This window comes from Oryctolagus cuniculus, chromosome 1 (assembly GCF_964237555.1).
Source record: "Oryctolagus cuniculus chromosome 1, mOryCun1.1, whole genome shotgun sequence".
NCBI lineage: Eukaryota > Metazoa > Chordata > Mammalia > Lagomorpha > Leporidae > Oryctolagus > Oryctolagus cuniculus.
The window spans coordinates 74,520,315-74,536,280 of record NC_091432.1 but is presented as its reverse complement, the minus strand read 5'-3'; the positions used below and the strand labels follow the sequence as shown (position 1 = coordinate 74,536,280).

At 38.2% G+C, this 15,966-nt stretch overlaps 1 protein-coding gene across 29 annotated transcripts in view; it reads left to right on the top strand.

Moving 5' to 3' along the window:
• The window catches only part of DLG2 (discs large MAGUK scaffold protein 2), a 2,256,157-nt gene that overhangs the window by 2,171,827 nt on the left and 68,364 nt on the right, over nt 1–15,966 (top strand). For all 29 annotated transcript variants that reach the window (XM_051821188.2, XM_051821179.2, XM_051821160.2 and 26 more), the window contains one exon: nt 5,775–5,850. In XM_051821188.2, the coding sequence (XP_051677148.1) occupies nt 5,775–5,850 (76 nt within the window). The remainder of the gene's footprint in view (nt 1–5,774; nt 5,851–15,966) is intronic.

Sequence of the window (15,966 nt, the reverse complement as noted above, 5' to 3'; positions counted from 1 at the left end):
CAGAACCTGAAAGTACCAGATGGGATATGGGTGAGAGGGAGGAGGAAACAGTTGGGCTCGTTAAAGAATGACCATTTGGTGGTATCTGAGGATTCTGGATGTCAGAATTATTTGCTCAAATGTTGCCATCCAGCTTATATTTTCAGTATTTTGGTCAGTGATAAAACTGGGATGAGGATGATTATTTCTGCTTAAATTATCTAATTAATTGCTTGACTCTAAGTGTCAGAATGAAAGTATAGCAATCATTGTCATTGCAGCTCAGTCAATCTACACAGGTGGTCCACCATTCTTTTAGGTAAAGGCCTTTGGATCTTAATATCTATTTCTGTGAAAGGAGTCTTGTTCAGTAAAGCAATTGGAGAAAGTAATGTTAAACTTTTACCTCGATTCTTACCAAGAGAAAAGGTTGTGAAATGGTGAATTACTTTTTACAGAAAACATAGGCTGTTTGGAAAATCACTTAAGCTCTGTGAACCTTATTTTTCACATCTGGGCCAAGAACTAAGACTCCTTCAAAGTTCATTCATTTATTCGTTCATTCAGCATGGATTCGTTAAGCACCTACTGTGTGCCCATTTCCACGTTAAGCTCTGAACTACTGTACAGATTGTGGATAAGTCAGTCTTCACCAGCTTCTAATGCAGAGCACACTCAAATGATGGCTGTTTTCCTTCTTTCGTTGTTGTTGTGTTTTTAGTTTTTGATGCCAGAGAAAAGAACAATACATTGTTTCGTGTCCTACTTCTGAAACTTAACTTTAATTTCATCAATTAAACTATCCTCATGTATCCCAACTAGGAGGGGAAGTGATTGAAACAGGAACAAAAGATAAGCCACAGATACCAAGGAGAGGCAATTATTGCAGGCCTCTGTGATGAGTTGTGGAGTTAGTATGTTGTGGAGTCAGTATGTTGAGGAGAGGAACCAATTTAGCATATGTGATGGAATGTAATGAACAGACATTTAGCTAAACTGATGTCAGTGTTAAAAGAAAATTTATTTTGAATGTTGAGGCCAGCCTGTTGTGGTATGACAGTACTACCTCAGTAATTATATGCATGGGTCTGTTTGTGCTTTGTATAATTCAGGAAATTTGGGTAATAGGGATGCAGGAGATGGGGGCCATCGTTTATGAAAAACTCAGCCAAGACATCTAATGGTACAATTATTCTTAAAACAGTGAATGAATCATCTAAAATATCTTATTTCTTGATATTCCTATTGGAAAAGACAAGCATGGAAGGTCCTCCCTTGAGTGCTGTTTCCCCAAACTGAATGGCTGTGGACAGACTCTGAAGTGAGCCCTTGGAGGGTGTAGGTTCTTGCTGTTTCTACTACTCTTTAGTCTACAATCTTCCAGTCTCACTTCTCCAGCCATAAAATTTGATTGATGATACCATCACTGGGTTATGGTGGAGACCAAAAGATGATGTAAATAAACATGAAAAAAAACTTCATTAATAATTTTGTATCAAATCTTCAACTGCTATTTATAGTTTCATCATTATCATTATTACTGAAACTTTCCACCCCAAAAAGCAAGACATTCCAGTCTCCCTCATGAATGAACCAAAAATATGTCAACTCTGTAAGGCTACAAAATGTCTTATTTTTACTAATGCTTGTTTGAATATTGATAATAAGCCATAGCAAATATTAGGTGGGTGCATATGTGTGTGCTTTTCTATATATCTGACAGTATTCTTTGTAAACCTTTTAAGACTGTTGAACCACTCTGGGGACATTTCTTAAGAAAGGTCAAAAGAATAAACTTAGAAACCAAGGAGAAGGGCTGGTGTTGTGGCACAGTGGGTAAAATTGCCCCTTACCACCCTTGCATCCCATATAGGTACCAGTTCATGTCCCAACTACTCCACTTCCCATCCAGCTCCCTGCTAAAGGCCTGGGAAAAAGCATCAGAGGATGACGCAAGTGTTTGGGCCTCTGCCACCCACACGGGAAACCCAGATGAAGCTCCTGGTTCCTAGCTTCAGCCTGGCCCAGCCCTGGCAGGTTGCAGCCATTTGGGGAGTGAGCCAGTGGATGGAAGATCTTTCCTTCTGTCTCTCCTCTCTCTGTAACTCAGATTTTCAAATAAATAATCAAATTTTTAAAAAGAAAAACCAAGGAGAGAAAATTAAGATGCTCTGTCCAAACAGTTCTTAGGGTTGAATATTGAGCTCAGCCGAATATTATACATGTAAGAGTTCTGTGGGTTTATGCACAATGTATTTGTATCCCCAATCAAATGTATTCTCTGCATGCTACAGTCATTTTTGCACTTTCGAATGAAGCACTAGTTCAGTGCACAGCTAATTCAAAGAAGCCAGAATAAATCTAGGGCCAAACAACAACTTTAGAAGAATCCAAAGAGAGGAATATGAATTATCATCTGTACTTGGATTAAAATGGAGAAAAGCTGATGAAGTTGAAGTAGGCCTTTTCTCAGTGAACATCTTTCCACCTGGCAGCTTATGTTATCTGAAGTCTTTCTTGCTCTCCTCCAACTGGTGTTGTCGGCTATAAGTACAAGCTCTCAGTGGAACATATTGCTTTAATATCTGAGGTTAGATTTGAACAGTTTTGCTCAGCTGCTTCTACTCAAATATTCTACCCTCACACTGAAATAAATATATTCTGAAATTCATTCTGTAACTATAGAAACCCTGATCTTTACTGTGTTTCCATTGGAAACACCAAAGAGCTCTTAGAAAGGAGTATCTGTTAATTATTGATCTATGAATAGCTTAGACCTCATAAACCATTACATTTCTATAGATTCAGATTCTTTCCATCTCTTCTTTGCTTTTTAAAAGAATCTGTGAGAGGCAGAAAGAGAACTCTCATCTGCTAGTTCATTCCCCAGTTATCTGCAATGGAACGCCAACTGGTCCCAAAGCTGGGGGCGGAAAACCTAATCCAGATCTCCCACATGGTTAGTAGGAACCCAGTTACTTAAGACATCACTGCTGCTCCCCAGGGTCTGCATCAGCTGGAAGCTGCAGACAGGAACAGAACCAGGTATCAAACCCAGGTATTACAATGTGAGTCACGGGCATCTTAATTCCAAGGCCAAACACCTACTCTTTCTCTTCCTTTTCTTTTCCCATTTTTAAAACTAGAGCTAGACATATTTAAACCTAAAAAAGTCATGTTAAAAAATGCACTGGGTGGCCGGCGCTGTGGCTCACTTGGTTAATCCCCAACCTGCGGCAGCAGTATCCCTTGTGGGTGCCACTTTCTAGTCCCAGTTGCTCCTCTTCCAGTCCAGCTCTCTGCTGTGGCCCTGGATGGTAGTGGAGGATGGCCCAAGTGCTTGGGAGGAGGAAGCACCTGGCTCCTGGTTTCAGATCAGCGCAGCGCCGACCATAGGGGCCATTTGGGGAGTGAACCAACAGAAGGAAGACCTTTCTCTCTGTCTCTCTCTCTGTCTATAACTCTACCTGTCAAATAAAAAAAAAATGCACTGGGAGCCCGCATCATGGCTTAGTGGGTAAAGCCACTGCCTACAATGCCACCATCTCTTATGGATGCCAGTTCATGTCCCAGCCACTCTACTGACTGTCCAGCTCCCTGGTAATGGCCTGGGGAAAGCAGCAAAGGATGGCTCAAGTGCTTGGGCCCCTGCTACTCATGTGGGAGACCTGGAAGAAGCTCCTGGCTCCTGGCTTTAGCGTGGCTCAGCTCTGGTTGTTGAAGCAAGGCCATGTGGGGAGTGAACCAGCAGATGAAAGATATTCATTCTCTCTCCCTCTCTCTCTCTCCTTTCTCTCCTTTCTCTCTCCCCTCACCTTCTCTGTAGCTCTTTCAAATAAATAAATGTTTTTTCAAAAAGCAATGCATTGAATATTAATTTTGTTCAACAATTACTTGTTGAGAACTTGCTATAACACATTATTGAGTGATATGTGGGCTTGCCCTCAAAAAACATACAACCTTGTATATGCAAGGCAAAAGTAAACACAAGAAAATCAAAAGCTAATATTGACATAGGGATACCAATAAGTACCACTGTATCATAGAGGAAGGAATGATCATGTGTAACTGGAGAGGCTCAGAAAAATCTGGGAAATACTTAGATTCTTTGTTTCTTCTTTTTCAACCCCAGGCTTCAAAGAAATACAAGTCCCACTAATTTTATTTTCCTAATATTTCTCAAGACCTTCTTTCTCCTCCACCTCGTTATCATTTCTCACCAGTTCTTTCTTGGATTATGGCAACAGATTCTAAATAGGCCCCCAGCCTCCTCTTCCTTCCCTCCTCCAGTCTGTCTTCCACCTCCATCAGAATCATTTCTTAAAATGTTAATCTGTTACTTTACCACTTTCTATCTTTTAAAAATTCATGAGAATTCTCCAGGGTGAAAACTCAAATCCTTGTTGTAGATGGATATCCTTTGGAAGGCATCCCACCACCTCACTACCCTACCTTCCCCATCTTGCATGTATGCTGTACCAGAATCTTCCCATAATCTTCGAGCTTTCTTGTGTTTTTTGGGTCATGGCACATATTGTCCCTCCTTTTGGTGAATTCCCCTCAAGTTTTCCTACTGACAAGCTCTTTCTCATCCTTCAAATATCAGATAAATCAACACCTCCTCCAAGAAGCTCACCCCATGCATTCTACACCTCCTTTTCATCCTGCTAATGAGATGGGTGCTCCCACATTGATATCAAGTTTTGTTGCACAGCATTCTCAATCTTTCTTTACATCTCTGTTCTTCCCAGGAGCACATGGCTATGAACTCATTGGAATCATATTTAAAATTTGTTTCTTTGATCTCCAGCCCCTTGTCTGATACATGGTAGGCACTCAATGGTATTCAATGAATGAATGAAATGGAAGGTAAAACAATGAGCCTGTAGAGATGACAGGAGGACATTTGAGAAATTGAAAAGTCAAGATTATAAATATAACATGTTCATGGAAGAAGTGGAATTAAGGATAGGCATTTGGCACAGCACTTGGGATGCTGTTTGGAACACTTGAAGTTCATATCCAGTTTCCTGGATTCTGGTCCTGGCTCTACTTCTGACTCCAGTTTTCCGCTAATGTGTATGTTAGGAGGCCGTAGGTGATGGCTCAGGTGGTTGAGCCCCTACCATCCATGTGGTAAAATGAATTGAGTTTCTGGCTCCTGGCTTCAGCCTGACCTAGCCCCAGCTATTATATGCATTGCGGGGTGAACTGGAAAATGAAAGATCTCTCTCTGTCTTTCAAATAAATAGAAAATAATAAATGAGAATTTTTTAAAATAATGTAATTCAAAGAAAAGTTTGTTTTGGTGCAAAAAATTTGAAATTCATCTATAGTATTCTCAAAATATGCATTTTCCATTAGCTTTTTGAAGTACCCTGATACACTGGCATTCTGAAGGAGAAGGGGAGGAAAATGGAAAAAGAAGGAAAGAGGAGAGGGAAAGAAAACCCTATTTAGTCTCCATTCAGGTGTTCATCTCTAGGGACTATGATTTCTAAAAATGGATTTTGATTTACTATATAAACATTTAAATAACAAAATTGCTTTTCTCTAACTCTTTGTTCTTTCCAAATACTATGACTCAGTGCATGTAACACAAACATTTCAAAGGACACGCTTGAAGCTTAGAGACTTTATACCAAGACTTTTCATACTGAACAAAAGAAGAAGAATATTTCAGAGCACATTTTATTTGAATTGTAAGAATAGAAAGAAGTTTTCTTCATTTAATAAGGAACTTAGCCACTAATGCCTTGTCTTGTAATAAACTCTTCATTTTCAATTTCCTTTAGGGTGGAAAGAAAGGAGCGTGCCCGATTGAAGACAGTGAAGTTTAATGCAAAACCTGGAGTGATTGATTCAAAAGGGGTAGGTACAAAATGATGGAAACATTAAGTTCTGTCAATTGCCATGGATTTAACTAAAATTAACATCTAGGCGTTCAGTAGCAAACAAATTGTGGAGCTACCAGACAGTAGAGCAGTGTTATAAATGCATTGGTGAAAGTAATGATGTGATTTCTGATGAAGTGGGTTTATGATAAATATGTTAAATCCTGAGGGTAAAATTGACAGTAGTCAGCAGACATAATGTGTTAATGAACGTGATGAAATGAAGGGGAAAAAAGAGTTTAGATGCTTTTACCTCTTTATTTTTTTAATTAATGTTCTAAAACGATGGATTTCATAAAAGGCATCTGCTCATCAGAAATATAACTAATATGTTGTATGTTATAAAACTAATCAGTGCTCTAGACATATGCATTAATCATCTGAGTGAATACATGGATTGTTGTGACAGACATAGAGAAGGAGAGAATTAACACAAAAAATTTAATCACCAAAATCAAACTGTTTACTCAAAAATGCACATCTATAAATTTTTAAAATAATGGCTTTAGGGAGATGTAATTCACATACAACACAACTCACCTAGTTCGAGTATGCAATGCAGTGGTTATGCAATGCAGTGGTTATGCAATGCAGTGGTTATTGGGATGTGAGAGTTGTACAGCCATCACCACCATCAATTTAGAGCATTTCATCTCTCAAAAAAAAAAAAAAAAAAAAAAAACAGAAGTTTTCTTCTTCATAAGATTTTTCCAAGCCTTCTATCATTCAAGTCTAACCCCTCTCAGAGAACTAAATTTTATGTTTAAATGTTTAGTTAGGTATGGAGGAGGAGATCCAATTTTATATCAACAGCTTCTGTTAGCACTCACTTCCCATTTCCCACAACCTCCAACCCCTACAGTGCTGTAAACAACCACTAATCTCCTTCTTATCTCTGTAGATTTGCCTGTTCTGGGTATTTCATATAAATGGGCTTGTGTACTATGTGGTCTTTTCTGAATGCTTCTTTCACTTTATATAACATTTTCAAGTCACATATATGTTATAGCATGTGTAAGTACTTCATTTCTTTTTATTGTCAAGGAATATTTCATTGTATGGATACATCAGATTTAATTTATTCATTCATCAGTTGATGGACATTTAGATTATTTCTACTTTTCAGCTATTATGGATAATATTATTATAAACTTTGTGTACAAATTTTCATATAAATATGTTTTCATTTCCATGGCATATATAACCACCATGAAATTTTTGGGTCTTCTGATAATTATATGTAAACATTTTCAGGAACTACCAGCCTGTTTTCCACATTTCTTTTTTGTTTAATATTTTATCTATATAAGGTGAACGAATTTCATATATTTCATATATACAGATTTAGAAGCATAGTGATACTTCCCGCCTTACCTTTCCTCCTACTCACACTCCCACCCTGCCTCCTCCTTCCTTTCTTATTTTTATTTTAATTTTTACAATGACATACTTGCAGTTTATTTTATAATCACAAGCTTAACCCTCCACCAAATAAAGAATTCAACAAGTAGTAAGTAACAAAAACCTCTGTTCCTCAAGAATATAGACAAAGGCTGCAAACAATAATCAAATTTCAAAATGTCAATTTCACTCTTATATGGTACATTTTTTGTGCACTGTATATTAATTGCCACAAATCAGGAAAAACATATATTTGTCTTTGGGGGACTGGCTTATTTCCCAAAGTATAAGGATTTCCAGTTGCATCCATTTTGTTTCAAAGACAGATTTCATTCTTATTTACAGCTGACCATATCACATTTTTATCAGTAGTGTAGGAGGGTTCCAATTTCTCCATATCCTCATCAGCACATGTTATTATGTCTTTCTAATTAGAGCTATCTTTGCTGATATGAAGTGGTATCTCATTATGCTTTTGAAATGTTTTTCCCTAATGCCTGATGTTTAGCATCTTTTCATGTTGTGATTAGCCATTTTTATATCTTCTTTGGAAAAATGTCAGTCATATCATTTGTCCATTTTTGAATTTGGGCTTTTCTGTAGTTTAGTTGCAGAAGTTCCTTATATATGCTGATTATTAATTCCTTAAGAGATATATGCTTTTTGCTTGTTTTCTCCAACCATATGGACTTTCTTTTCACTGTCTTTATAGTATTCTTTCACACACCAAAGTTTTTAATTTTAATGACACCCAATTTATTTATTTTTTCTTATTACTTACATTTTTCATGTCTTATCTAAGAAACCATTGCCTAAACCAAAATCATAAAGTTGTACATCATGGTAATAAAATATTATTGTGTTAGCTCTTATATTTAGATATTCAATCCATTTTGAGTTCATTTCTGTGTATTATATAAGGTTCCAGTTTCATTCTTTATATGTGAATTGCCTCTTTAATTTCATTTTTGAATTGCTCATCTTTAAGTGTATAGAAATATAATTATTTTTGTATATCAATGTTATATCCTGCAAACTTGCAGCATCTAGTTATTAGTTCTTACAGCTTTTAGCAGATTCCTCAGGATTTCCTGCATGCAAGATCATGTCAAATGCAAAAGAGAGTGTTTTACTTTCTTTCTGATATGAATTATTTTTGCTTCTTTTGCTTCCCTGATTGCCCTGGTTAGAACTTCCAGCACAATGTTGGATGCAAATGGCAAAATTAGCCTTCTTTGTCTTGCTACTTACCTTAAGAGAAAATAATTCAGTCTTTCCAAAGTGGGTGAAACTAGCTATGGCTTATACAGCTTTTAAAATCTACTTTTGAAGGGATAACACCAGTATTTTTTGTCATGTTGGAGAAGAACCAAGAGCCGAGGGATGTGACATCATTGCATAGGGTCCTCTTAAATAACTGCTATGTATATATACGTGGGGTAGGTTTTCTTAATGATTCCTGATGAGAAGGCAAATCTATTTGTTGACGCATATAGTAGTATATTTATCAGAGGATTTTTGTTGAATACCTACCAAGTGCCAGTCACAAGGCTAGGACCTGTGAAAAATACAAAATATAACATAAACCCTAAAAGCTTATAGCATTGGTAAGAGGCCAGATTTATTCTTGGTAAGGCCAAAATATGGGTAAAATGCTTTTTAATCATCTGTAGTAAACACATTAGATTTTTTCAATGATGCAATGGAAAGTCTAAGAATTGATAGCTATTCAAGGATGGGAGTAGCCATGTGGGAAGGGAAGCCTTGGCTTCAAAGTCAGGAGAACAGATATTCTGGGTTTTTTTAAGTTTGTTACTAAGTCGCCAATGATTTCTGAGTCCTACTAGCAAAATAACAGCTTTGAACTATATCAGTAATATCAAAAATAAGTTTCATTTCAGAAAGATAGATAGACAGACAGTTTTCATCTGGAATATAGTATTGAGAAGAATTCTGAGGCCATATATTATCTTTTTTTTACAATTTTTTTATTTAGTAAATATAAATTTCCAGAGTACAGTTTATGGATTACAATGGCTTTCCCCCTCCCCATAATTTCCATCCCACTCGCACCCCTCCCCTCTCCCGCTCCCTCTCCCATTCCATTCACATCAAGATTCATTTTCAATTCTTTTTATATACAGAAGATCAATTTAGTACATATTAAGTAAAGATTTCATCAGTTTGCACCCACACAGAAACACAAAGTGAAAAATACTGTTTGAGTACTAGTTATAGCATTACTTCACACTGGACAACACATTAAGGACAGATCCCACATGAGAAGTAAGTACACAGTGACTTCTGTTGTTGACTTAACAATTTGACACTCTTGTTTATGGCGTCAGTAATCTCCCTAGGCTCTAGTCATGAGTTGCCAAGGCTATGGAAACCTTTTGGGTTCACCGACTTTGATCTTATTCCAACAGGCTCATAGTCAAAAGCGGAAGTTCTCTCCTCCCTTCAGAGAAAGGTACCTCCTTCTTTGATGGCCCCATTTTTTCCAATAGGATCTCACTTGCAGAGATCTTTCATTTAGGTCTTTTTTTTTCCAGGGTGTCTTGGCTTTCCATGCCTAAAGTACTCTTATGGGCTCTTCAGCCAGATCTGAATGCCTTAAGGGCTGATTCTGAGGCCAGAGTGCTATTTAGGACATCTGCCATTCTATGAGTCTGCTGTGTATCCCGTTTCCCATGATGGATTGTTCTCTCCCTTTTTGATTCTATCAGTTGGTATTCGCAGACACTAGTCTTGTTTGTGTGATATCTTTGACTCTTAGATCTATCAGTGTGATCAATTGTGAAATGAAATTGATCACTTGGACTAGTGAGATGGCATTGGTACATGCCACCTTGATGGGATTGTATTGGAATCCCCTGGCACGTTTCTAACTCCACCCTTTGGGGCAAGTCCAATTGAGCATGTCCCAAATTGTACATCTCCTCCCTCTCTTATTCCCACTCTTATATTTAACAGGGATCACTTTTCAGTTAAAATTTAAACACCTCAGAATAATTGTGTGTTAATTACAGAGTTCAACCAATAGTACTAGAAGAAAAAATACTAAAATGGATAAAGTATTACATTGTACATCAACAGTCAGCACAAGAGCTGATCAAGTCACTGTTTCTCATAGTGTCCATTTCACTACAACAGGTTTCCCCTTTGGTGCTCAGTTAGTTGTCGCCGGTCAGTTTGCATTCCCACCAACAGTGGGTTAGTGTCCCTTTTTCCCCACATCCTCTTCAGCATCTATTGTTGGTAGATTTCTGAATGTGAGCCATTCTAACCGGGGTGAGGTGAAACTTCATTGTGGTTTTGATTTGCATTTCCCTATTTACTAGTGATCTTGAACATTTTTTCATGTGTCTGTTGGCCATTTGGATTTCCTATTTTGGAAAAATGTCTATTGATGTCCTTGGCCCATCTCTTAAGTGGGGTTGTTTGTTTTGATGTTGTGGAGTTTCTTGATCTCTTTGTAGATTCTGGTTATCAACTCTTTATCTGTTGCATAGTTTGCAAATAAATATTTTTTTCCCATTCTGTCAGTTGCCTCTTACTCTCCTGACTATTTCTTTTGCAGTACAGAAACTTCTCAATTTGATGCAATCCCAAATGTTAATTTTGGCTTTGACTGCCTGTGCTTCTGGGGTCTTTTCCAAAAAGTCTTTGCCAGAACCTATATCTTGCGGAGTTTCTCCAATGCTCTCTAATAATTTGATGGTGTCAGGTCGTAGATTTAAGGCTTTAATCCATGTTCAGTGAATTTTTGTGTAAGGTGAAAGGTAGGGGTCTTGCTTCATGATTCTGCACGTGGAAATCCAATTTTCCCAGCACCATTTATTGAATAGACTGTCCTTACTCCAGGGATTGGTTTTGGATCCTTGATCAAATATAAGTTGGCTGTAGATGTTTGGATTGATTTCTGGTGTTTCAATTCTGTTCCATTGGTCTACCCATCTGTTTCTGTACCAGTACCATGCTGTTTTGATTACAACTGCCCTGTAGTATGTCCTGAAATCTGGTATTGTGATGCCTCCAGCTTTGTTTTTGTTGTACAAGATTGCTTTAGCTATTCGAGGTCTCCTGTGTCTCCATATGAATTTCAGCATCATTTTTTCCAGATCTGAGAAGAATGTCTTTGGTATTTTGGTTGGGATTGCATTGAATCTATAAATTGCTTTTGGGAGAATGGACATTTTGATGATGTTGATTCTTCCAATCCATGAGCATGGAAGATTTTTCCATTTTTTGGTACCCTCTTCTATTTCTTTTTTAGGGTTTTGTAATTCTCATAGTAGAGATCTTTAACGTCCTTGGTTAAGTTTGTTCCAAGGTATTTGATTGTTTTTGTAGCTATTGTGAATGGGATTGATCTTAGAAGTTCTTCCTCAGCCATGGCATTGCCTGTGTGTACAAAGGCTATTGATTTTTGTATATTGATTTTATATCCTGCTACTTTGCCAAACTCTTCTATGAGTTCCAGTAGTCTCTTAGTAGAGTTCTTTGGGTCCCCTAAGTAAAGAATCATATCATCTGTCTACAAAGAGGGATAGTTTGAGTTCTTCCTCCCCAATTTGTATCCCTTTAATTTCTTTTTCTTGCCTGATGGCTCTGGCTAAAACTTCCAGAACTATATGAATAGCAGTGGTGAGAGTGGACATCCCTCTCTGGTACCAGATCTCAGTGGAAATGCTTCCAACTTTTCCCCATTCAATAGGATGTTGGCCGTGGGTTTTTTATAAATTGCTTTGACTGTATTGAGGAATGTTCCTTCCATACACAATTTGCTTAGAGTTTTCATCATGAAAGGGTGTTGAATTTTATCAAATGCTTTCTCAGCATCTATTGAGATAATCATATGGTTTTTCTTCTGCAGTCTGTTAATGTGGTGTATCACGTTGATTGTTTTGTGCACATTAAACCATCCCTGCATACCAGGGATAAATCCCACTTGGTCCGGGTGGATCATCTTTCTGATGTGTTGTTGCATTCTATTGGCCAGAATTTTACTGAGGATTTTTGCGTCTATGTTCATCAGGGATATTGGTCTGTAATTCTCTTTCAATGCTGCATCTTTTTCCGGCTTAGGAATTAAGGTGATGGTGGCTTCATAAAAAGAATTTGGGAGGATTCCCTCTTTGTAAATTGTTCTGAATAGTTTGAGAAGAAATGGAGTTAGTTCTTCTGTAAATGGTAGAATTCAGCAGTGAATCCATCTGGTCCTGGGCTTTTATTTATGGGATACAGCGAAAGCAGTGTTAAGAGGAAAGTTCATATTAATAGGTGCCTACATCAAGAAATTGGAAAGGCACCAAATAGATGAGCTTTCAATTCATCTCAAGGATCTAGAAAATCTGCAGCAAACCAGACCCAAATCTAGTAGAAGAGAAATAATTAAAATCAGAGAAGAAATCAACAGGATTGAATCAAAAAAATACAAAAAAAATCAGCCAAATGAGGAGCTGGTTTTTTGAAAAAATAAACAAAATTGACACCCAATGGCCCAACTGACTAAAAAAAAAAGAAGAGAAAAGACCCAAATCAATAAAATCAGAGATGAAAAAGGAAACGTAACAACAGTCGCCACAGAAATAAAAAGAATCATCAGAAATTACTACAAGGACTTGTATGCCAGCAAACAGGGAAATCTATCAGAAATGGATAGATTCCTGGACACATGCAACCTACCTAAATTGAATCAGGAAGACATAGAAAACCTAAACAGACCCATAACTGAGACAGAAATTGAAACGATAATAAATGCCCTCCCAACAAAGAAAAGCCCAGGACCAGATGGATTCACTGCTGAATTCTACCAGACATATGTTATCTAAGTAGGGGACAGGTGTGCCATGGTTGATTAGTTAGTACAACATTGGGAACTCTCTTTTTGCAGTCCCTATATTCAGTGATTTCTACAGTAGCTTACATCATTAGTTCTCCATGAAATTTTATGCATTAATTGAGAAACAAAGGTTTTCCAAACTCCATGAGAACAATTAATCAGTGACAAAACTGTTGTCCACAAGTGGAAAGCAAAGAATAATTAAGAAGGGAGAAAGTGCACTGAAGAAAGGAAAGAGAGGCCGGCGACACGCCTCACTAAGCTAATCCTCCGCCTTGCGGCGCCAGCACACCGGGTTCTAGTCCCGGTCGGGGCACCGGATTCTGTCCCGGTCGCCCGTCTTCCAGGCCAGCTCTCTGCTGTGGCCAGGGAGTGCAGTGGAGGATGGCCCAAGTGCTTGGGCCCTGCACCCCATGGGAGACCAGGATAAGTACCTGGCTCCTGCCATCGGATCAGTGCGGTGCGCTGGCCTCGGCGGCCATTGGAGGGTGAACCAACGGCAAAGGAAGACCTTTCTCTCTGTCTCTCTCTCACTGTCCACTCTGCCTGTCAAAAAAAAAAAGAAAGAAAGAAAGGAAAGAGGTAGGAAAGATAGATCAGGAAATGCCACTCACTTAAAGCCCAAGACAAGCATTATAGAAATAAGCTATTGTTGCAGAGGCCTCAATCTCTGAGACTTTGGAAGTAGATTCAGCAAAACTGAGGAGGAAAATAGTTTGGAATAAGAAAGAGTATGAAATATTTTAAATAACCTTATCATTACTACCATGTACAGAGCACTATAAGTGCTGTGAGGAATTCAGAGTAAAAGTCATGGGTACTGCCCTGGAGGATTTTTAGAATCAATTAGTATCTGTGAAGCAGGCTGTGACAAGAGTCTTATTAGCAGTCTGTACAAGAGCTATGAGAAATCAAATTAATAGGCATGGGAATGACCAGAGAGCACTTCATGCAAGAATTTGGACTTTAACTGGCCTATTGGTGCTTGAGTTACTTTTCAAGAATTACCCATTGATTAAAATACCATTTAGTGCTGCAAAACACCACACACTGTGCTAGTTGCCTTGTGGGATGCAGACGAAAAATAAAAAAGGTAAATTCTGTTATCTCAAGGAGCTCATAAAGGAAAATATAGGCAGGCAAACCATGAAACTACATCATTGGTGATTTCCATAATCCCCATAAGTTTAGGGAATTAGCAGTCTTCATTTTATTTATTTGAAAGGGAGAGAGGTGGGAAGGAGGGAGAGATTCTCAATCTGCGGGTTTCACTTCTTAAATACTTACAATATCCAGGACTGAACCAGGCCAAATCAGGGAGCCAGGAATTCATTCTGTGTCTCTCAAATGGGTGACAAGAACTCAGCTTCTTAAGCCATCACCTCCTGCCTCCCAGGATATGCATTAGCAGGAAGCTTGATGCAGAAGCAGAGCCAGCTACTACCTGAAGCCAGGTACTCTGAAATAGGATGCTAGCATCCCAGGCAGCATCTTTACCAATGTACCAAATGCCTGCCCCCCGTCTTCATCTTAAAAATCAAGAGACTAAGCCTCAGAAAAATTGAGTAACTTGCCTTGAATCACACAGTTAGTTGGTGCAAGAGTCAAGTTTAAATTCAGATCATGGCCACTGCAGAATGTCTGCCCTTTCTACTACTTCTCATATGCCTTATTCTGTTGAATCCCACAGGAAGGACAGCATTACTAATAATGCCATGGGTAAGAGAATGAACTGCAAAGAGGAAGTGATATTTGAATTGGATCTTAACGTTTGAGTAGGAGATTGTCATACTCATAAGCGGAAATTGCAGGCATGGTGGAATAGGATCCAGGAAGTCAGAGACACCAATACATAAAGTTTATGATGGGAGTTGTAGTAAATGAGGCTAAAGAGGAAGGTCAGAGCTCATAAAATTCTCAAATAAGGTTTGGAACTTACTGAATTTTGAGGATGTTCAAGAGGATGCCTGAGGATCTCCACTTGAAAGTGTCCATTTGCTATAAATGAGATGCACAGGATTTCTGTCCACTTCACATGCCTTTACAAAACCTGTGTCTACTTTTGGAAAACTGAGTAAACCATTGTGTTGGTAGCTTGGTTAATTCCAGCCTACCCAGACCCCTAAGCTCTAAATGGCCATCTATTTGGATGAGGCTCCTTGAGACCTCCCTCAGGTTCCCAGGATTTAATGTAGCCCAGCTCCTCCTAGAAATGTCAAGTTCCTGATTAGTGTCCATTCAAACTATCCTCTAGTGAAAATCACCCCTTAACTTCTTTCATAGTTCTGCTTTGTATTAATTTCCTAATGTATTGAGTGGTTAAGAAAATTGCATAACCTTCACAATCAAGCTGCTCTGCACTAAAAAACTAATGACTATTTAGTGACTTATGCTAAACTTTTTTCTCTATTTAAAAATTCCTGTAATTTAAATAAAGGAGATACATGTAGGAGAGAGTATAGGAGAGCTATCCATATTCTTACTGTATGCCAGCATTGTGCAATATATAAGTGCCCCCTTTGCATTTAAGTCTTTCTAAAGTGAGGTAGACATCAATAGATAGTCCTATTTATCATTAGGCTACAGCATAACAGAGTTGATAAATGCCATTGTTTAAGTATAGGAGTATAAATTGTAAAAACTGTGACAGTTTACACATATTTTTAAAAGGTTTATTTATTTGAAAGGCAGAATGAGAGAGCGAGAGCAAGAGTGAGAGAGAGGGAGAGAAAGAATCTTCTACCCACTGGTTCACTCCCCAAATGGCTGCAACAACCAAGGCTGGATCAGGCCAAAGCTGGGGGCATCAAACTCCATCTAGGTCTCCCATGCGGGTGACAAGGG